The 24,160-nt window shown below is 43.5% G+C and overlaps 1 protein-coding gene across 1 annotated transcript in view; it reads right to left on the bottom strand.

Annotated features, from left to right (window-relative positions):
- Window positions 1-590: 590 nt before the first annotated feature.
- mrps5 (mitochondrial ribosomal protein S5) overlaps window positions 591-24,160 on the bottom strand; it is a 69,693-nt gene continuing 46,123 nt past the window's right edge. Inside the window, exons 7-12 of the mRNA XM_083650463.1 lie at window positions 23,843-23,933; window positions 21,402-21,448; window positions 14,957-15,014; window positions 6,521-6,583; window positions 6,177-6,313; window positions 591-2,704 (exon numbers count right to left, since the gene is read on the bottom strand). Coding sequence (XP_083506589.1) covers window positions 2,480-2,704; window positions 6,177-6,313; window positions 6,521-6,583; window positions 14,957-15,014; window positions 21,402-21,448; window positions 23,843-23,933 — 621 coding nt within the window. The 3' untranslated portion in view covers window positions 591-2,479. The remainder of the gene's footprint in view (window positions 2,705-6,176; window positions 6,314-6,520; window positions 6,584-14,956; window positions 15,015-21,401; window positions 21,449-23,842; window positions 23,934-24,160) is intronic.

Here is a 24,160-nt window from a genome sequence, read left to right as displayed (position 1 = left end):
GTCACCCTCCCCCTCAACAAGTGCAGATTGTAGTGCACCCGTTCCCGCACCTGTATTGGTGGTGCACAGTGGAGAAGAGTCAGACGATGATGAAGAAGATGATGCAGCCGAAACAATGACGTTATCAGCGGGGAACGCAGCCAACACCACACCCGAGGTTTGTGCATAGCCAGAGGACACTGACGCTACAGATCTCTCTGCAGTGGACGAACCTGCATGCCAACCAAACTTGCGTTCTTCCCGACTAGAACATAGGTGTTTTTCAGCTAAATGGTACAACAGATACAGTTGGCTAGAGTACAGCATTAAAGTTGATGCTGTATTTTGCCAGCATTGCCGCCATTTCAGCACTGATGTGAAGGAGACATCCTCCACGTCCCATCTTAAAGGCACTATGTAGTGATTTTTTTTGTCCACTAGATGTCGCCATTTTCCCTCTAACTCTGGCTTGAAAAGGCCCAAATTTTTAAATGCTCCGCCCCCTGGCACACCCTCTCTTTCTGTGGCACACCCAATGTGCCAAGTCTGGCTACGCCACTGCTCTGAGACAGAAAGGTATGCAGAGAGTGATGTATTTTACAGTTTCAGACTTTATTTCCACAGCACATATTTTGCTACAACGCCACAAGGATGAAGCAGAAGGATATTTTGACACTTTAAAAAAAAAAGGACTTCGGTTCCAAAATGAGACGCCCAATGTTAATCTTACAAAATGATTGATACAACAAAGTTGACAGAAATGTAACCTAAAGAGATGCTGAAAATGATCACAGTTTTACAGACTGGATCCTCTAGATCAGTGACTCAACCTTTTTCATATCAATAATTTAGTGCATATCTGAGCCCGGCACCCCCATTCAATTTCTCTGAAACCCAAATTTGAGAATATTTATGTTGTCAGATATGAATTTGTCCAGAATTCCATGACTGTCTGTATTGTCGGTGGAGAGATAATAGTAAAACTATTATCAAACCAGTCACACCAATTGTGGTACATTTTTGTAAGTAGGGCTGGGTGATAATTCCAATAATAATTGTCCGATAATAATCCGATAATTGTTTATCGTCTATCAGTTGAAATATATCGTGATGATATGGTGATTTTGGGATATCATGACAAAATGTAGCTGTGTAAATTGATAACAAGCACAGTTTACTCACTTTACTTGACAAAATGAAGTATGATTTTTTTTAAGGAATATTATTTGAATGTTTCTATTTTGTTTGACATCACACTTAAAGACGAGCTGAACCCAAGTGGCACGACTGAAAACAAATCTTGTTTGAGATGACAGATGTTTGAGAGGCAGGCCATAGCGTGTCGATGATTTGATTCGACAATTCTGGGGACTGGATTGGGCGTTGGCCAATCCTGGCGAGTTCAGCCCCCAAATCGAGTGGGATTCAGTGTGTTGTGGCGCTAGGAAAGTGGGATCCGCAGAGAACCAGGCACGTCCAGGCAGCCAGCTGCTTCCGTGCGGACCGGAACTGCCTATGGAATCTTCGAGGGGGCCGGGGTAAGACCCGCGGACATAACGATATTCCTGGAATGCGAGTTTAACGAGGAGAAAATTCTCCTCTGAATGAAGATTGATTGACAGCTGCCATGTCGTGAGATGATTGGTTGAAATGGGGTAGAAATTTGATAGTACTTATGTGACGTCACCAAACTATAGATTACTGTTATAAATGAAATCATGAAAAATTTTGATGTGAAAAAGTGTAAAAAAAAAAAAAAAAAAAAGATTTTTGGTAACTTTTTTGCATACAATATTAAAAAGGTGCACTGAATACCCAGGTATGTGAACTTGAACAGGAAAGAAAAAGGGTTCAGCTCGTCTTTAACATTACCATTCAGTTTAATAAGATTTTGCATACGTGAGCCATATCGTAAAATATATCGATACTGAAAACAAAAAACATGATTATCGTGATATTGATTTCAACCATATTGCCCAGCCCTACTTGTAAATAAAATTATAACATTTCATAATTCATTCATTTGCTGGGGACACCCTGCAACTCCCTCAAGGACCCCTGGTGGTCCCCGAAGCCCACGTTGCGAACTACTGCTCTTAGATTTTAAGTTGACACCAATGATTCGCAACGAGACAAAAAGCTGCAGCGGTGTAAACTGGCCTGTCTCATCTCCACTCCTGCCATCTGATGGTGTTGCCAGCAATTCAGCTTGTCAAGTCGCAGGGGCTGGTTGCGAGTAGTTGCAAGTTTCAACTCCTCTCGTCGTGAATCCTTGGTTTAAACTGGGCTTTAGAGACACGGAATGATGACCATTATGTAGTTTTGAAGTCACAAAAATGGAAAAAGTCAAATTCTGCAAAGTCAAAAGTTGCCATATTCCCAACCGGCTCCGACACGTTGGACCCGTTTCAGTCCCAAACCCCGCTCCCGCTCGACCAGATGGTGCGTTTGACCCCCGCTCCCCCTCTACCAGATGGTGCGTTTGACCCCCGCTCCCGCTCTACCATATGGTGCGTTTGACGCTGGCCCACACAGAACGCTTGAGCCCCTGAGCGGCCCGGACGTCGTCCCAGTGCAGCCGAGTGTCGGGGACCTGGTCCTCGGGCTCGGGGTCGGGTCGTGCCCCGCCTCTTGGACTCGCCACCACCGTGGGCAACGGGCCGCGCTCAGACCGGAACTCCACCACATGCAGCAGCTTCTTGTCCGCCAGCGTCTGGTGCGTTTCCTGCAGGAGAAGGAAGGAGAAGGAGACGGGCGTCAGTGAAGAGCTGACGTTTGGTCCGCCGGGGTTTCCTGGACGAGACGGAGGAGTGGAAGAGATGGAGAGAGCGAGGGATGAAGAGAGGTGTGGAAGCTGAACTCAGTCTTTCTTTTTGCCGGCAGCGGTACTTCCGGCTTGGTCAGACGTTCCTACAGACACTATTGGCCGTGTCTGCGGGTGGGAAGCTGGTGGGGTATGAGTGCTGGCCGTGTCTGCGGGTGGGCTATGAGTCCTGGTTGCGTTTATTGTTTTCCCAACCCAGTTTAGGTGAAACCACCGCCACCTCCCACATGACGCGACCGGAAGAAGCCCCTAGCCGCTCTGCTAGCTTAGAAAGCTAGCGAAACGCTCGACTAAAAAGTAATTTATTAACCGAATATTTGCCCTAAGCGAATTTTCGCCCTTCCACTGCAGGCTGCCTGCAATCCGACTGTGGATTGCATTGCTTTCATAGTAAGGTTAAATCGCTGTGTGGGTGACACTCCGCAGCCCCCAATATAAATACTATATATTACTTTTAAAAGCCAAGAAAAAACGATGTGACTTAAATGATGTCATATTATATGCATAAAGTGATATACAGTATATGCACTTAATTCATGTGTCATATTATGCATAAAGGCTATAGGCTATATATCCGCTCTGCTGCATAACGGCGATCTTCAGTCATCTTTATAAAGTATTTTCCAAGCTGGCATCTTCCGCGCGAGCGAGCGGAAGTGATGTGTGCTTTCATGGAAACCGGGTTGGGAAAACGATACACGCGTCCTGGCAGAGATGGGCGAAAATACATCATAAAGTATTTTGATACAAATTACAAATACTTGCTCAAAAAATGTATCACAATACAAATACAAAATACCTGTCTGAAAATGTATTTGAGATACAAATACGTATTTTGTATTTTGAAAATACATGAAAATACATTTTATAAAAACTTATAAAGAGCTGCAACTATTAGTCAATTCATAGATGAATTGCCAAATATTAAATTAATTGCCTATTTTGATGATCTATTAATCATTTAGAGACATTTCTTTAAGGAAAATGTCCTAATTCTCTGATTTCAGCTATTCAAAAGTGAAATTTTCTGGTTTCCTTAGACAGTAAATCCTCTCTTTAGTCCTCTGTCACAGTATGTGTACTCCCTAACACACTGCAGTTCTTCCATTTTAGTTTTAGTTGTTTTTCAGTAGAACTAATTTCTCCTTCAGCTCAGCTGTTAATCACCTTCTGTGAGGGCTTTTGACTTAAAGGCAGCATTTCTGCATGTTAACCTCAAGTTTTGGAACTTTGACTATGTTTAGCCATAGATATCTGACATCATAACACAATATATAAATAACTGAAATAGGTAAAAGGCATAGTAGGTCCCCTTTAAACAACTTCACATTCACCACCATGTCAGTAACTTGTCGTCACAGTATTTATTTAACGTGCAAACATATTTATACAACTAGAAAAGGTTACATTTCAGGAATTGAATGCCCTGATGCACATCCTGTCTAAGGTTGTGAAATTGTGAATCGGTGAGAGGAACGATGAGAAACTGCATCTCAAACAAAAAAGGCCTTCCATGAAATTGGACTCTTGTTCAAATCCTTACATCCTTAAAATGACTTCCCCTCCTTCTGCTTCATAAACAAAATCCAAAACAACCTGGCTATCTAGAACATAATTACTAAAGAACAATCACTCACTGAATACAACTTTCCACTATCAGCAGTGGTAACACCATTCTAGTGTCAAAATCTGCACAGCCATCATTATGCACAGTGAAGCTCAGACATCCTTGTAGCAACAGAAAGACATTTTTGATTTTCATTAGGGTACTTTGGTGTTCAGTTATAGTTTTTCAGTATAACTAATTTCTCCATCTATTCAAATCAGGTTTATGACAGTTAGTTGTTTTTCAGTACAACTAATTTCTCCTATTCAAATCAGGTTTCAGTTTAGTTCAGTTAGGGTTTTTTTTTCCAGTACAACTTATTTCTTCAGCTATTCACATCAGGTTTCAGTTTAGTTCAGTTAGTTAGTTTTTCAATACAACTTCTTTCTCAATCTATTCTGAATCATATCAGCTTTCAGTTTAGTTCAGTTAGTTGTTTTTCAGTACAACTTATTTCTCTATCTATTCTGAATCATATCAGGTTTCAGTTTAGTTCAGTTAGTTGTTTTTTCAACTTATTTCTCCATCTATTCATATCAGGTTTCAGTTTAGCTCACTTAGTTGTTTTTAGTACAACTAATTTCTCCATCTTTTCACATCAGGTTTCAGTTCAGTTAGTTGTTTTTTAATACACCTTATTTCTCCATCTTTTCATATCAGGTTTCAGTTCAGTTTAGTTCACTTAGTTGTTTTTAGTACAACTAATTTCTCCTATTCAAATCAGGTTTCAGTTCAGTCCAGTTAGTTGTTTTTTAGTACAAGTAATTTCTCTGTTTATTCATATCAGGTTTCAGTTTAGTTCACTTAGTTGTTTTTAGTACAACTAATTTCTCCATCTTTAGTTTAAACCTGTGTCAATGTTTACATGTGTCAATTTGAGAATAAAAAGAAAAATGTATTTTATGTATTTGAAATACACAAAATACAAGATCTGAAAGTATCTTGATACAAATTACATCTCATTTTTCTCTGCCCAGCCAAATACAAATTACAAAATACAAAAAAGTAGTTGAAATACGTATTTCAAATACAAGTATTTCAAATACTGCCCATCTCTGCGTCCTGGTTGCTGCACTAGTGCCTCGTCCAGTCGGCCTGTTCGTGGTGGAAGGGGAACTAGGGGGAATAGCGTGATCCTCCCACACGCTACTTCCTGCCGTGAAACTCCTGGCTGTCAGGTGGAAAAAAAGCAGCTTGCGACTGCACATGTATCGGAGGAAGCGTGTGCTAGTCTAGAACTCTCCCCAGATCGGCAGAGGGGGTGGAGCAACGCCCGGATAGCAGAGGAATTGGTCGTGTCCAATTGGGGGGAAAATGGGCAAGAAAGAAAGAAATAATAATAAAATTATAGCATCATGGTGCATCTGCTGAGGAGCGGGAGGGGTGGAGAGAGAAGAGGAGGAGAAAGATGTTAGTGAACAGAACTGAACATTTCTTCTCATCAACGTTTGATGGAGATGGAAAACAGAGCGATGAGAGAGGAGAAGAACCTGTATAGCCATCACTAGGCACAGTTAGTCTTCTTCTTCTGTGTAAGATCGCGTAGATCCTAGCAAAGATGGTCGATTTGTAACAAACTTTGTAACATGCAATAAGACAATTTAAAAACAAGAGACGATAAAAGAGGTAAATTTGCATTACTTTCAAGTCTTAAAACTAAATTTTATAGACTTGTAATGTCCATAAATAGACATTACAGTCAGTATTAATATTACTATATTTTCTCAGACCCAACAGATCCTGCCCACCACGCCGCCACGGCCTCACCTGATTGGCTAGTCCGTTGAAGAGCGCCCTGGTGATGTTGAGGAGATTGACGGATCCCTCCACCTTGCAGTACATGTCCTGCACTCCAATCAGCCTGCACAGAGTGATGATCGCCCGATGGCAGTGAAGACCGTAACCTGAGAGAGAGAGAGGGGGAGAGACGGGGGAGGCACGGGGTAGGGGGAGTAAACAAAGGTGCACACAAACATTTAGCAGCACTGATTGAAATGCACTTTCTATAAACACCATGAATAACCATCCCCCCCACAAACACACACACACACACACACACACACACACACACACACACACACACAGGTAAAAATACACCTAAAAACACACACCTTTATTTTGTTTCTTCATGCGGAGAGTCGTCCTCTTGAACTTGGTATCAATGTCATGATAAACTGTTGAAGAAAACAACAGATTTACAGTACACTGACTGGATGTGATCTGATTTACACCATACTGACAATGTAATCTGATGTACAGTACACTGACTGGATGTCATCTGATTTACACCATACTGACAATGTAATCTGATTTACAGTACACTGACTGGATGTCATCTGATTTACACTATACTGACAATGTCATCTGATGTACAGTACACTGACTGGATGTACAGGATGTCATCTGATTTACAGTATACTGACAATGTCATCTGATGTACAGTACACTGACTGGATGTGATCTGATTTACACTATACTGACAATGTCATCTGATGTACAGTACACTGACTGGATGTCATCTGATTTACACTATACTGACAATGTAATCTGATTTACAGTACACTGACTGGATGTCATCTGATTTACACTATACTGACAATGTCATCTGATTTACAGTACACTGACTGGATGTCATCTATGGAGGAAGAGAGGGAGGGAGAGATGCAAGGAAGCAAGGACAGAAAGAAGGATCGAAGGAAAGCTGACAGATGAATGAAATCTGAATCAAAGATTCTGGTCATATTTGAGGAAATACGACATAAAAACACAAGGGACTCACAAGGATTGGGAGGAGAAAGAGGAGGAAGGAAGAGGAGGGAGGATTAATAAGAAGGGATGAAGGGCTGAATTTGTGAGTGAGTGCAGGGTAGAGTTGTCAAAAGTATCAATAAGTATCAATACTAAAAATTTGAAAGGGATACAATACTCTTTTACGACAGTATGGATACCAGCGGTATTTTCTCTTAATGAAAAATCAAACTTACTACTGATTTTTGTCTCCCAATCATTGGTGGCTATCTGTTGCTTCAACAAGCTAAACATGTTCTAATAGGCTGATGACTAGAGCAGGGGTAATCTGCTGTGTTGTGATAGGCTGATGACTAGAGCAGGGGTAATCTGCTGTGTTGTGATAGGCTGATGACTAGAGCAGGGGTAATCTGCTGTGTAAGGTCAACTTTTTTAATGAGTGTTATCAGGCCTAGATTATGGAGAAGCATGTGTAACGGGGAAAACAAAAATCCTGTTGTTTTTTGTTCTTGCTTAAACCGAATGTTTTATGGTCACTCACGATTCAGTAGGTCACGGGTTGGCTTGGTTCCAGCCTTAAAACTTGTTATATAAGGATTTATCAAAATGTCTCTGGAGAAAATGAATGCGGAACTTACTTCCGGGGCAAATTATGTCACGAAAAGTCACGTGACTGTTGAGCGCTATACACACATGGATGAGAGCATGATGCTTGTAAATGGTAAATGGTAAATGGCCTGCATTTATATAGCGCTTTTACAGTCAGTAGGTACATTCACCCATTCACACACCGATGGTGGCAGGCTGCTGGCACACCAACAGGAGCAATTTGGGGTTCAGTGTCTTGCCCAAGGACACTTCGAGATGCAGACTGGAGGAGCCGGGAATCGAACCACCGACCTCTTTTATCCAAAGTGATTAGTGGACGACCCGCTCTACCTCCTGAGCTACAGCCGCCCCAGCCCCAGCCGCCCCAGCTATCCAGCTGGTAGCACGATATTATATTACTGAAACGGTAATATTGAGTGTCGTTGCGGCTTGTTTTTTGTTTTGTTTTCTCCCCTGTATCTTGTTCTGTTTCAAGAAAACTTGAAAATAAAATATTGAAGGGAAAAAAAACCCATAGTATCAGTGTTGTCACAGTGACAGCATGCTCACGGTAACCAGTCAGTCAGTCAGTCAGTAGTCAAGTCAGGATTGTGTCAGACTCCACCGCACCGGATTATTCCTTCTCCTCAACGGACTACAGAGACGTGGCTCAAGCTCCACACAAGTTTGCTACACGACGTGGACTTTAACAACGCGCACGGACGACGAGGTTAAAGATGACTTTCTCCTCTCCACCCTGACTGATCACACTCGCTGCTCTGACACATACTAGTAGATTTCGGGGGAGGGGGGGGGGGTTGGGTTCACATTACGTGTTTTTTTTGGAGGGTTGTGATTGGATTATTGGATGTTTGCGGGTGTTAACAGTGAGAAACATGAATGAACTCGTGATCAGTGGGCGGTGATGTGATTCAAACGAGCTGGTCGCTACAAAACATTCTAAATTGCCCCCAGCTCACTTCCTGTTGCAGTGTGTGCTGGTACAATAATTAAGAGAACGTAAGCTAGGTTCCAAACGGTTGCCTAGCAACACAATTCCATGAAAACTGTCTATACAATGAATAGGCATCCACTGGTTTAAAGGAGAATGCTGGGTTTTTTTTTACAACATGGACCTTTTATTTTCAGCTATGCTATACTACTCACCTAGAACATCACTTTCTGAAAAGGACTCTGTATAAAGATATAACATGCCGTGAAAAGCACAGCATGTATTTATGTCCTGTAAATAACTTATGTTCTGTCACGCAGCGGCTCATATCCTTATTATATCATAGAGACAATGAGAAAATGAATGCTGTATTTACCTTCCAGCGTGTTTGTTCACCCTGTCTCTGTCTGAAAATATGCTATTTACAGGACGTAAATGCACACATTGCACATGCCCCTATTTCCTCTGTTCCAGGCTGCTGCTCGGTGCATTATAGCTTTGTAGTGCATCGATATCAAAAATTTCATTTCTGGCGGAGTTATAAAGCATAAATAAAGCTGGAAATAAGGTCCAGGTTGTAAAAAAAACTGAATTCTCCTTTCATTCTTACAGGCCGAACACACACACTGCAACGCAGCACGGAGGCAGTTTCATTTCAGCGTCCTTGTTAACAGGCGAGACCGATCACAGCGGCCGCACGCCACGCTGAAGCTACGCTGCACGCCACGCTGAAGCTACGCTGCACGCCACGCTGAAGCTACGGTGAAGCTACGCTACACGCCACACTGAAGCTACGCTGCACGCCACGCTGAAGCTACGCTGCACGCCACGCTGAAGCTACGGTGAAGCTACGCTGCACGCCACACTGAAGCTATGCTGCACGCCACGCTGAAGCTACGCTGCACGCCACGCTGAAGCTACGCTGCACGCCATGCTGAAGCTACGGTGAAGCTACGTTGCACGCCACACTGAAGCTACGCTGCACGCTACGCGCCACGCTGAAGCTACGGTGAAGCTATGCTGCACGCCACGCTGAAGCTACGGTGAAGCTACGCTGCACGCCCCACTGAAGCTACGCTGCACGCCACGCTGAAGCTACGGTGAAGCTACGCTGCACGCTCCACTGAAGCTACGCTGCACGCCACGCTGAAGCTACGCTGCACGCGTGCTGCAGCGATAGTTGCAGCTTCTGTTCTATCCTGCTCAAAGCTTCCGTGAAGCGCTACTTCAGAGATGCCTATGGTGTGAACCAGGGCTTAGTCCCTTTGGAGGCATTTGGAAATCTACCTAGACATCACCCTGGAAAATACACTGCCGGCAAAACTTGTTTTTGTTGTTTTGTCGTCTACTTTGAAGGCAAGAAAATAAGTTAAATGTCCACTCTGTGTTACGCTGTGTCATAATACTTGCCTGGAGAAGAAACAGGAAACACCAAGACCATGCCTGCGGTCACAGGGGGTTCAATATGGTAACCATTTTATTTCAGATTTGCCATTTTCAGAGCAAAGAACAGGGTGTGGCCCAGGGGTATTTCAAAACGTTTCTGTTGAGCAATCGTCTTAATTGCGTTACTCTGCAATTTTTCTGCAATCAGGAAATCAGTGTTGAGTTGAACTGCTTACCAGGGGAAATGGCACCAGGGAGCTCAGTGTGGCTGTGAAGGAGTACAAATGGGCGGGGCTTACACAGCGAGCACACTGCAGGCTGAAACCCCCCCCCCCCATCTTTTTGTTGTCACACACACACCTGCCAAAATCTGTCTCTGCAGCAGGTAAGTCTGCTGCAGAGACAGACTCACACTGGCTCTCACAAGGAGAAAAGTACAAGACCGCACACACACACACACACACACACACACACACACACACACACCCACACCCCTCTGGTCTCAGGCCAGAACAGGAAGCTAACTTTTTCCTCCGGTGAACTCGACAGAGCACGATGACACACACACACACACAAATCTGTACAGCAGCAGCTGACAAATGGGTTTTTACCACAGGAGACTTGAGTGGAAGTGCATATTTAAGCAATAGATCCCGACAGGCCGTGGTGGTATATGCTCATTATACCACAACTAAGGGCCGTGCTTCGCCCGAAGCCTATGCATGCTTCCCGACAGATATCTGTGGGACCTCTGTGACTCGTCGGTGATGGTTGTGGAGCTCCCCGCTCACGTCTGTGGACAGTTCACACTTAACAAGCGAGCGCCGATTTGCTCCAAAAACGGCTCGCTGAGGGCTCAGAGCGTCTAGTCTCACCAGTGAGAGAGTGTCTACTCAGTAAGTAACAGCACTTCATTCTGCTTCCTTCCTTGACTTGATTTGATTTTTACTGCGTGCGGAACGTGGTCAACTCGCCAGAAAGTCAATGAGGAATGGATCAGTCAGTCATAGTACGCAAAGGACGCTTTTCACTCTCGGGGACGCTCGGTGAGTTTTTTTTTTTTTTTTTTTCCTTTATTTAGCACATATTCAAACATACAAAAATACTGATAGTTATCAACACGACAATAAATGTGCAAAGTAGAGGCAGGAGACCCGCAAGGGCCTATACGAGGCCTCTACTTGTATAACATCATAAGTAGAAATAAAATCAGTAAGTATGAAATAAAAATAAAATTTAACGAACAAAAAGAAAGAAAAGAAAGTAAAGAAGAAGAGATAAAAACATGTATGCAGATAAGAGATGTTATTGATTTAACAGGGTTTTTTTCATTCTTGATTTAAGAATAGGCAATGATTGACAGGTTCTGATTGAAGGGGGGGTGGAATTCCATAAGGATGGACCTCTATACCTAATGTTAAATTGACCTAAATTTGTGCGGGAAAATGGAAGGTGAATGTTATGTGATTGTCTGGTTGGATATGAGTGAACATTAGAGTTCAGTACAAAGAAATTATAGAAGACAGTAGGTAAAAATAAATAATTCTTGGTGCATACATTTATACATAAAAACAGTAGTCTGATATACGTTTATATCGAAGATTGACAATTCACTCTCGTTTCCCGAAGAGGGGAGGGGGGGGGGACTCGGGATGCTCTGGCTGTGTGGAATTCCTTTCTTGATGAAGTAGCGGACGTTACTGTGGTATGTTTGGTCTTGTTTGGCTGCGGCCACTGGTTTCCTCCTTGTGGAAGAGGGACAGCAATCTTTGCAAATATCGAGTTCTGAAATGCGTGTTTCAACATTCCGACCCAGTGATCCTTTGTATCGACATTAAAAGAAGACATTCATTGTAAGTTTTGGTTAGGTATTTTGCGACGATTTGAACATACACGGTACGGCCGGCCACTTCAAGCACCATCCACCCAGCCCGCCAGCCGAGCTGCAAGCAGATCCGTGTCAAAAGCTGGAACACTGAAATGTCACTATGGAGAGCTACAAAATAGATCCTTTTTGGACACCCGACCCAGCGAAAACCACATGGGATCGTTTCATGTCCCGATTATGAAGCAACCCAATCGCCAGAATCAAATGTCAAAAAAGAATACCGGTCTTATGGAGCTAAGAAATCAACTCAATCAATTCGTCTAATTAACGTTATACGCGCCGCAACAAATAAACACATTTCCCAGTGTCTCTGCCATCACACTGGACATCAAGACTAGCGGGAGACTTCTCCCCCTCCAGCAAATATACGTGAATGCTATGCGTAACGAACAACACATCTTACCGAGAGGGAGAGAGCTAAGCTAAGTAGCTAACAGCTAACTAGCGTGTTAGCTAGCCGATCTGAAAAGCATGTAAACAGCGGTGAGATTAGTGAGAGAGTCGGTAAAAGGAGGAGAGACCCTCGAGTGCTTGTGCAGAACCAGTGCACGTTGTGTACAGCGGGTAATGAGCCGCTGTGATGAAGATTAAAGCCAGATTAACGGAGTTGAGAGCAGACAGACACTATCGCAGCTGCGGTCTCTCTCTACTAGTCAACTCAGTGCACATGACGCATTCAGGAGCCGTCGGTAAAGCACGCGAGTGTGGCCTTTGAGTGACATCTGTAAATGTGTCACAACTAAATAATTAACCTGGGTTACCCTTACTATGTTATCATGTGTTACTGGACAGACACACTAATAACTTTTCAGTCTGAGCCATCTTACATAGCCTACAGTGTGCTGTGCCAGTGATGCAGTTCATATTTTTCTATTGTGTTTCTATTTTCAATGAGACAGGCAAAGGACCCGTCTCAAACATTGACTGATATCACAGGATGTTGTGAAGAGTGCAATGTACATGGCTATATCATTTGTAAAGAGTGTAAAGAGAAATAATATTTCTCTATCCACCTTATTTCTAGCTGCCATGATGCCTGATGGGCGCTTCTTCCGCTTCCGGTGTAATATACTGTTTTACAGTCTCTGGTTTTAACTTGACAAAAAAAACGTCTATGAGGATTTCACAGCAGAGCCATTCTGCTCTACAGCCGTGTCGTTCGGGTGCTGGGATAACGTAATGCATTGTGGGTAGTCGGCTACTGTGGCTAATGCTAGCGGCTAGTGTAATAGTTACTTTATATGGCAGTAAAACGCCACTGAATGACCAAATTGATTTAACTTTTAACCATTTCGAGTAACACTGTTTCCATGCGGAGTTGTTTATAACGTGACTATATTTATAACTTTTACAACGTACTCCAGTTTCCGGTTTATAATTGGGGTCTGCAGCAGAGTGTAACAAAGGAAATGGCAAGCTGCAACAATAAGTCACGTTAAACCGGACCTTGTACCCACAATTATTCTTTACAGTGGGGCATAAAAAAATAAGGTGGATAGCTTTTTTATCACAGTTGGTCATGATGAGTGGTGTCCCATTTCCTAGATGATTGTTTTCAATCCCGACCCCTTGTGGCTCCGTTTTGAAGGACAAGGGCCAAAGTGAGGGACACTCAGAAACAAGGGGTAGGGGGGTAACAATAAGAATTGGGATTGGGCCTTAGTCTCTTTTCTATAGTGAGAAAGGTGTTAAACAACATGATCATTGAGTTGGTTGAAAAACAAACTCTTTATTTTCAGTGAGATTTTCAAAATGAACTTCATTAGTCAACCAAAGTTTACTATACAAGTGAATGGGGGCAACATCATGCGCCCTGCATCTAGTGTATTGGGTACCTGTGATCATCATTGTAGGGGGATACTCTCTCACACACACACACACACACACACACACACACACACACACACAGTATTATAGGCTACTTTCATATTGGACCGATGTATCCTTGGCTTTATCTCACCCTGTTGTATCTTTGCTTTCGTCATGACACGATACAACAAGTAACACAATTAAGATGGAATAACAATTGCCACCACTTTGCATCACTCCATCCGTGGCTGTACCCCATCGAGCCACAACCCAGGGATGCCTGCCCCCACGCTTGCCACACGCTGCACGTGGTCTGGGGGCGAATTTGCCCTTGTTTGTAATGTAATGCACTTTTGCTTGTTCTTTCACACAAATCTTTATCTTTTTCATTTTGTAATCTTTTGTGATGTTTTTATTTTTTATAATCTATTATTGTATTCATTTTATGTAACACACTTTGAATTGCCTCGGTGTATGAAACGTGCACTACACATAAACTTGCCTTGCCTATTGATAGTATTCTGTTAGATCACAACACGGCCATCTTGGTTGGAAAATAACAGGTGATTGTAATCAATTAACAGGTGATTACAATCCAATGACACAAACAGCCAATGAGCTGCGTGTATTGTAGCGCCATATAGAGACACTGCATGTAATAGGCCACGCCCATCACGGGGGAAGAGCTCCATTCATTTCCACACACCAGCGTCATTTTCCTTGAATTAAACATAGCTAAAAGCTGTTGTGTGGTGGGGCTGCGCAGAAAACAAATGTAAAAAATCGCCAGTTAAAGTTTTTTTGTACTCCTGAGCAAAACAAGGAAGCCATTGAGAATTGGCGAGAAGAAAAATGTGGATCTAGCTGTCGAGAAGTAAGTTGGAGTGTTCATCTTCCGTATATACGATCTTTTGGTGCAACACGCAACCATGCACGTGACATAGGAGAACGCCAGGATTGGACAGGAGTTTGTGTTTCCCCCCGTCTTGGGCGTGGTTTCTGAATGATGACGCATTACGCAGTGTCTCTATTGGTAGGAAAATACTTGTGACATCACGGGAATACTATGAATAGAGAAATGACCAGACGAGGGAGGAGAAAGAGGAGGCCATGAAGGAGGGAGAGAAGGAAGGAAGAGGATGAGTTGAAGAGGTAGGAGCCGGAGGTGGAGCTTACTAGTGTGGTTGTTGTACCGTTCTATATAGTACAGGTAGTGGATGGCTCTGTTCTTGGCCTGCAAAACACACACGCACGCACGCACGCACGCACGCACACACACACACACACACACACACACACACACACACACACACACACACACACACACACACACACACACACACACACACAGTTATTGTAACTGGGAGAACAATTTGACATAATAAAGCCTTATCACAGCAGCCATTTTGAGTGTCAAAGCAGTGCCAACACATTTGTAACAAATAACATTAAAGTCGAACTGAACCCGTTAATCACGTGCGTCGCAGTCCGTTTCAGACTGAAAACATTATTTGTCTGAGATGACAAGTTGAGAGGCGGTTCATAGTATCATGTCGATGATTTGATTTGACAATTCTGTCGACTGGCTTTGGCATTGGTCAATCATGGTGTGTTCCACCCCCAAATCGAGTGGGATTCAGCGTGTTGTCGCGCTACGCGAGTGGGATCCGCGGAATACCAGGCAGCCAGCTGCTTCGTGCAGAGCGAGCGGACAATCCGATGCACGGGTGCTGCCCGCCTGCCTGGAATCTCCGAGGGCAGACCCCTGACAACCACGCTCTCAAGCGCGTGCCTTTTACGCTATTTCTGTAAATACGATATCCCTGGAATGCGCGTTTTAACGAGCCAGTTACATTTCTTTGCATTCTTAGAGATTATACTTTTTGTTTTTTGTTCATGTTTCTAACAATTGGCCAAGTTAGTAGTTAGTTTATGGGATAGGAATTCTGCCAGATGACAGGCACTAGGCGCCATTTTCTACTTCATTTGGAAGAGAAAATGATCCTGAAATGAAGATTTGATTGACAGCTGCATGTCGTGATATGATTGGTTGAAATGGGGTAGAAATTTGATAGTACTAGGTAGAGGTCGACCGATAGTGGAAAAGGCCGATACCGATAGAATAACGATAGTTTGGAGCAGGGAAAAGCCGATAGCCGATTAATCGGCCAATAGCCGATAGCCGATTAAACGGCCGATATCATACCCCCGCGGGGGGAAAAATCCACACAGTTGTAAATGAACAATCTTTTTTATTTATTAGAAAACAACACTGTTGAAATGAACAAATAAAATAAAAAAATCTGGAATCTGGATGAAATAAATACCTAAATAAAATAAATATATAAATTCTCTGTACTCTGTACTGATTGAATATCAAAATCAAAATATTCAATAAATCCTGAACTGAACATAAAACCAACCATAACAAATTAAACAAAATATATAGTAGCCTATCTATGGGAGGCTGGAGCTATTTTAAATTTTTGGCTGGACTGCAACAGCTGGGCCAGACCTGCAAACACAAATGTCCATCACTGACTGACTGACCGACTGACTGAGTGATGAAGTTACATCTTAGTAACAACAGTTAGTCTTGTTGAGCTATTAAAGTCAGTAATTCCAGTTGAGAAGCTTGATATTATAATGGAGAAAGCAGAGCTTGTCTGCATGCTCTCCAGTAAGGCGGCTCCTCCGCTTGTCGTATATGATCCCGACCTCGCTGAACACTCGCTCACTTGGGACCGTGGACGGTGGCGGACAGAGATATTTTCTGGCCAGTGCAGCAAGTTTTCGAAATCTCTCCTCATTCCTCTTCCACCACTCCAAAGGCTGGGTACTCCTATCAACCACTGGCTCTGTCAGGTAACGCTCCAGCTCATTTTCAAAGCTGGACTGTGGCTGGGGTTCTTCAACTGTGTGGTGAGCTGCTCCAAGAAGTTGAGCATACAGACTCTCCAGAAGAGTTGGAGAGGGATTGGTCTGGGCTGGATCCTCTGCTTCACCAGTCACAGTTTCTCCCATGCCTTGTGCTGCTTCTTCTTTCAGCCAATCTTTTGCTTTCTCTGTTGTAGCAGCTGAAGTGAAGGCCTTGCCCTTGTAACGGGGATCAAGAACAGTTGCCAACACCAAACACTTTGTGTCCTCTGCCTTGGAGAATCGCCTGGTCAGGCTGTCAAGCATGGTCTTCCGCAAGGTTTTGATGCCTGCTGAAGATGGTCCCTCCTGTTGCAGCATCAGTTTCAGAACAGATGCACTGGGGATTATGCATGAGGCTGAAGACTCTGAGTCGCTCATTTCCTTTGTCACTTCCTCAAGTGGTTCCAGTGTGTCAATCAGGTTTGACACGATACCCCACTGTGCAGCAGGTAAGGTGCTGATGTGGCCATGGTCACTGGCGTACATATTCAGTGCACGCCGCTGCTCATACATCCTCTGCATCATGTGCAGTGTTGAGTTCCAGCGAGTCTGGACAGCTTGGATGATCTCGTGTGGTGGGAGGCCAAGCTCATTTTGAATTGCTCTCAGCCTTTGTTTGGCCAGTACAGAGTGGCCAAAGTGACCTGCACAGCTCTTCAATGTGGCAATAATGTCCAGCACAGCTCTCTGACTGGAAATACCATCGTTGATTACAAGCTGTAGCGTGTGAGCAGAGCAGCTTACATCTGGAAGCTCAGTTAGCCTCATGCCCCTCACCATGTTGGCTCCACCATCCCTTAGAACAAGAACCACGCGGTCTGCGTTGATTTCCCAGGTTTCCAGCATTCCCAAAAAGGTCTCTTGGATGTACTCTCCTGTATGTGATCCGGTCATAGGCTTGACAATTAACACAACCTGCTTTCTGGTCCAGTCCTTTTGGATGAAATGTCCTGTGAGGCTCATCAGTGATTCAGTCTTGCCTGACCAGCAGTCAGTTGTGAAGGACATGTATGGTGCCTCTTCTGGTGTGATCAGACTCTTCAGCTTTTTCTGAACATTAGCATATGTCTCATCAAGCTTGGTCGTACGGTAGAACTTTTCATCTTTAATTTTGTACCGGGGCTCAGCAAGTCCCATAAGCCGCTGAAAACCACCATCTGAGACCACTGTGAATGGCTGGTTGTCTGTAGCTATCATCTCAATAATGGCCTTGTCCATCTTCTTGGTCCTTGGGTCTGAATCTGACCATTTTGTCTGTTGATCAAATAGTTGAGAGACTGTGGCCTGTGTTGGAGCCTTCTTTTGATTGTCAGCCTTTTTCTTCAAGGCCTCAGAATGGGCCTCTGGATGGCAGTGCTTAAGGTGAGTCCACAAGTTGGAGGTATTTTTTGATTTGGCTGTTGACGATCCCATACTTATAACCTTATCGCACACTCCACATCTTGCTTTTCCTGGGGCTATTTCCTCAAAATAGTCCCATACAGGGACTCTGTTTCCTCCAGCTGCCATCTGTTGAAACAAGAAAATAAAAAAATATATTATATATTAAATATATTAAACTAACATATATGTATGTGTTTCTATATTCACAATTTAACTTAGGCTTTAATATGGGTTGTTTCTTAAGATTGTTGTTAAAAAAAAAAAAAACTCAGATCGGCTAAAGTTAAGAAATTATCATTGTCATCCTCACAGAAGCTTCCTAATTTAATTTATCAGTCAACATCAGTCACGTGGGGTCACTGGGGACCCAGGAGTAGAAAATAAACAAACCCAGCTGCTTGCAGCATGTAACAGCAAAGAGAATTGAGAATGAGAAGGCAAGAGTATAGTGCCTTTTTGAAAACAGCGCTGCGGCCATTTTGGCCTGAAATACGGCTCCTTGCTGGGGCAGAATGGGCAGAAGCCTAGTCTCCAAAATGGCGGATTAGGTGTGTGCTGTCGCATCTTTACAATAAAAGGTCTTGGTTACAGTAAGCCGCTCCGTTTAGCAAACACAACAAAGTAGAGACAGACAACTACTTTTCACACTCTGTTTTGGATTAAGAGATGTCCTGAAGTGTGACGGTGGATTAAAGACTTGATGACAAAACATCGGTTGATTTGGTGGATTATAGTCTTCATGACAGAAAGAACCCGATGGATTAACTTTACATGGATGCGAGTTTTACTGCGGAGTGCGACTTTCTGCTTTACTGCATGTAACGTTACACTTTTATCGTCCATGCATTCCTGGGAGTGCTTATTCTTTTCGTGAATGGATTATTTTACGTCGCTGGATTTGGAAGGGAAAGCAACTTGGTGAGTTAAAAGTTTAATGGGTCTTGCTACGGGTCTCACTATTTGCCAGATTGCAATTTTTAGTTGAATCAAATGCATTGCATTCATTGAAGGCTTTTCCATTGAGCGAAGTGCTTGAGGTAAACTTAGGAGAGTATAACGTTAACGTTAACGCATAACGTAGTCTACATTGAAAAACGTAATTAAAAGTCTGTCTGCAACATTAGTCTCGCAGTGCCAGCCGTAGATGACATGACTAGTGACTAGTGACTAGCTGCGCTCTCTCTCCCCCCTCCACTGCAGTTGCAGCAGCATGCTACGCGGCGCTAGCAAAACACAATCAGACAGCATGGCTGCCTGCGTTCGGTAAAGCGGCTTCTTCAATATGCCATATGATGAACAGCAACCTTATCTTGCCCACAATTTACTAATAAGGCTGTCTTAAAGTTAACTTCATTTAAATATAGGCGAAATTATCTCAGGTACACAACAATGACATTACCTTGACTTCTTGTTTGGAGCCTCCATATGATGTGCGTCCTTGCGTGGCTGGCAGAGGCTGCTCAGGCATCGGCCGCTATCGGAGCTCACATCCGCCGATAACGATAGTTTTTAAAACATGCTATCGGCGCGGATTAATCGGCCAATCCGATTAATCGGTCGACCTCTAGTACTAGGTGACGTCAGCAAACTGTACATTACTGTTATCAATGAAATCTTGAACAATGAACTTTTGACGTGAAAAAGTGTGAAAAACTAAAGAAATTCAATGTTTGTGATTTTCTTTGCATACATTATTACGGTAAATAGGTGCACTGCATACCCAGGTATTTGAACTAAAAGAAAAGAAAAGTCATTTTTGGGTTCAGCTCGACTTTAATGAGGGCCCTGGCACTGGAACACTTAAACAGACCGAATCACAACGCCTGCGTCACGTACATCCAATTTACTGGAGTAAAACGCATGTTTGATGCCTTCATATCGCATTAATTAACAACACTTTCACTAATGTTAGTTTGGAGACCTAATTTACCTGTTGGGCCACAGAACAATAACAATTACAGTTCCCCCAAAACTAGCAGCTAGTCCGACCAGCCTTGAGATGTCACTGTTGGTGAGTAGTGTAGGGTTATGTAGGGATGAGCCTCAAAAATGCTGCTGTGAAAAGGGCCTATTAAGACATCCAGACTGCTGTAGTTCATCGAGTATTTTTGTAGGCCAACCCAGAAGTCATGCACTTCCTGGTTCCCTCGTCGGGAAGTCAATGGGATTTTTGTAAATGGGATTTTAGTTAAATGCCAGAAATAAGGTCTGTGGTTAACAAAAGTTTATGAAACCGCAAACTTCATGTTCAGCGAGATGATCCTCACAAACCAGGACCACTTTTACGATTTTTGAAGCGTTTTCTGAAAATCGGGATTTTTTTAAAAGTCTCATTGACGCTTCAAAATTCATAAAAGTGGTCGTCATTTGTGAAGATTATCTTGCTGAACACAAAGGCCGCAGTTTCATAAACTATTGTTAACCACTGAGCCCTTATTTCAGGTATTTAACCCAAATCCCCATACTAAAACCCCATTGACTTTGAGACAAGGGAACCAGGAAGTGCTAACATCCAGGTCTTCCTGATGATTCCTGCGGTACTCTACTACTACAGTGATTATTGATTTTTTTATGTGCTGATTGTTTTATTATTAGTGGCCGGGCCAGCGAAGCGGCAGGGCCACTTATTGTATTTGCCTATATTATTATATGCAAGTTCGACTTCCCATGCATGAAAACTAACCAAACTTTGCACAAAGGTCCAGTCCCATGCCAAACGTCTTTGACGCAAATTTGGGGCCAATAGTCCTAACGGCGGCACTACAGCGACAGTCTAAAGTTTCAAACTTTGAAAATTCATAAAAAATCAGGCATACATGCTACAGCTTTGCAACTTTCACCGAAATGTGCGCCCACATGAGGAGAAACTTTTGTACAATGCAACCTATGGCCAATTATGAAGTCTAAAGACTGCAAAACTGCAAAAACTGTAAAACTAATTAAACCCTACTCCTCCCACATTTTTTCTTCAAACGACACCAAACTTCAACATCTGCATCGTTAGACTGTCCTACACAAAAGTATCAAAACAGATTTTCGATGGGTCAACAATTGAGCCCACAGTGCATCAAAACGTTGAATTCTGGCCCCGTGTATAGCCTAATTGCCTTAATTACCTATGGCAATTAGGTTGTATTTGTGATGTCATCAGTCAGTCAAGCAATTGTGATGCCATCACTGATGTCACTCGAGCAATTGTCATGTCATAATAGCGCAAAGCCTTGAGACTTGCCCGGCCACGACCCATTGCTGCGCAGCAGCTATACTTATGTATTATTATTTGGATATTCTTTTTTATTTGAGTTTTTTGTTGTCCTACCTTCCTTAGAGCCGTGGGTCTGTCCGCTGCCTTCCCCAGCGCAAAGCCTGCAGGATAGAGCACATGGCACAAGTTAGCCCTCGTTCACACCGTACGCCGAAGCCACGCTGAAGCCACGCTGAAGCTATGCAGCGCTGTGGCAGTTTCATTTCGCCCTCCTTGTTAATAACAGTTCACAGCAGCCGCACGCCACGACACGCTGCAGCGATCGTCTCAGCTTCTGTTCTATTCTTCAAGGCATGAAGTCAATGCAAGTTGTGTGAGTGGGGGGAGGGGCGAGCCGAGTGAGGTGCTGAGGAAAAGAGAGTGCTTCTGGTGTGAGCGGTTGAGTGTGGAACTCCGCTTCTATTAAGCCTTGCTTCTGAATAGCACCTGGTGTGAAGTCCTGCTTCTTCCTGAAAACGTGTGGCCAGTAAAAAAAAATTGGTTTAGATTAGGGTTAGGGTGCGAAAAAAGTGCAGCTCAGGGTGTGCTCGGTCCTGTGGCTTAATGATCTGAGAACTGGGGTTCCATTCCCGGTCAAACCACACACATTTTTATAAAACATTAGAGTTAGACATTAGGTTTAGGCAAGTACAACAATGTGGTTAGGGTTAGGGTTTGGGTCTGGTCGTAGTTAGATAAGAAAACCCTAAACCTAATCTTAAACGCATCTTTTTTTACTTGCCACACGTTTTCAGGAAGAAGCAGTTGCAGCAACCAATCAAATGAGTTTGGGGCGTGGCTTTCTTACAGAAAAGCCATCTTACAGAAAGAACGATGAGACTCTCTTCTATCATCAGCAAAAAAAGTTTATTGATATCATTTTCCGTTCTTTAGTTATCAGCCGGAGAAGATAGGTTGATTTCACCAAAAACAGACAGCATTTCAAGCAAATCACTGACTCTGAAGCTAATATTTTCTGACCTGAAACATCTGAACTAGGGGTGCACCGATCGATCGGCAAGCAATCTGTATCGGCCGATATTGACCTCAAATATGCGATCGGCGATCGGCCATTTTTTCATTAAAAAAAAAAAAAAAAAAAAAATTTTTTTTTTTTTTTTTTTTTTTTAAATAAAAAAAAGCCCTATCACTAATCAGGCTTTCCAACGATATTAAATACAATGCCAATTGGTATTATTAAAGAGGAGAAATAATCGACCTAAAATAACGTTTCCAAACTTTCTTTGAGGAGTTTATATATCGGTGATCGGTGATCGGTGATCGGTGATCGGTCATCGGTCGATGATCGGTTGGGCAGATATTTCCCATAGGCGATCGGCAATCGGTGATCGGTGGCAAAAAACGTGATCGGTGCACCCCTAATCTGAACAGTAATTTCCTTCAATAAAACAGCACCCCCCCCCCCCCCCTCAACTCCAAACTCCTCCTCCGTGGGAGTGTCTCTGGTGGCTCTGCTCGCTCTGCTGCGTGTGTCAGGCGAGTCTCTGCTGCCTGCTATGGCAGGCTCTGCTGCCTGCGGATCCACGTTCGGATGGCGGCCGCTCGTCGGGGGAGTCTGGATCGGGCTCGCTGAGTTCGTCTGCGTTTCTGGGGTTTCGGTTGTGAGCTGGGATGAAGCTGCGTCCGATTATAGGCTTTCTGCTGCGCGTTTCAAAGTGCGCTGCACCCAGAGTCTATTTTCGGAGCGCTCCGCCTTGTGCGCCGGCTCCCAGCGCGACACCGAAAAGCCAAACCATTCTCATGAGAATGGTTTGGCTTTGGTTTTCTTTTCTGGCGGCTAATCGTGTGGAGAAACTATCGCAGCAGAGACAGAGGGGCTCATTTGTGGGAGCGGATTGGCTGCTGTTCGCAGCTAACGTTAGCTCCAGCCAGAGCAATCTGTGCCGCTCTGGCTCATGCATCGGTTTCTCTTTCATCACAGCTTTTTCTGCTGTTTTTCCTCAACTTTCTCTAATCTGGAGAGCACTGTCGCCACCTAATGGGTCTTTAAATAGGTTATACACCTTCAATAGCTCCAATATTTTTACAGGAGATGCATGAGGCTTTGATCCACGTCCCACCGTCAAAAAACGCATTTGCCGTCTTTAGACGTCATTGGCACTCTACGTTACTATTTGATTTGACGTCGTTCAACGTCATTGGCACTCAATGAGTTAAGATCCATGATACTGTCAAGTCAAGTCAAGTTTATTTATATAGCCCTAATTCACAAGTATGTCTCAGAGGGCTTCACAGAAAATATATCTAGCTAATTCTAGCTGACACAACAGTAGCAAGAATAGACAGAATAAAGAAAACATTTGAACAATTGATAGAGAAATATAGAAAATATAGAAATGAAGGATAGAGCAGAGGAGAGAGCAGGAGAAGGGAGGCCCGGCAACCGGCAACCTCCCATAACCCCCTCCCCCCGCCTCCCTATTGTCTCAGACAAACCCATGTTTCTCTGGTTGCCATAGTAACGGTCTATGTTCGGTGTTGAGATGGAATCGAACCTGCGGCTCCGTTGCTGTTTCCCACGGCGACCAGACAGCTGATGGAGCGCTTCCTGCCTTCCTTGGCCGTCATGTTGAACACACTCTTCACCTGCACAACAAGAGTAAACAACAATAAACTAGAGCTGTCATGATTACTCCATTAGTTGTCATGATTAATATGCAAATATTTTGAGAATCAATTAATCAGTTTGAGTAATTATTTCAGAAAAATTCTAAATTCTAAATTATCTGATTCCAGCCTTTTTTCTTTCTTTATTTCCCCCTTCTGCCCCAGTCGCTGCTCCACCCTCTGCCGATCTGGGGAGAGCACCATAA

Source organism: Poromitra crassiceps (genome assembly GCF_964638095.1).
Source record: "Poromitra crassiceps genome assembly, chromosome: 14".
Taxonomy (NCBI): Eukaryota; Metazoa; Chordata; class Actinopteri; order Beryciformes; family Melamphaidae; genus Poromitra; species Poromitra crassiceps.
The sequence above is the reverse complement of the archived record's forward strand: the minus strand, read 5'-3'. Positions and strand labels throughout refer to the sequence as shown.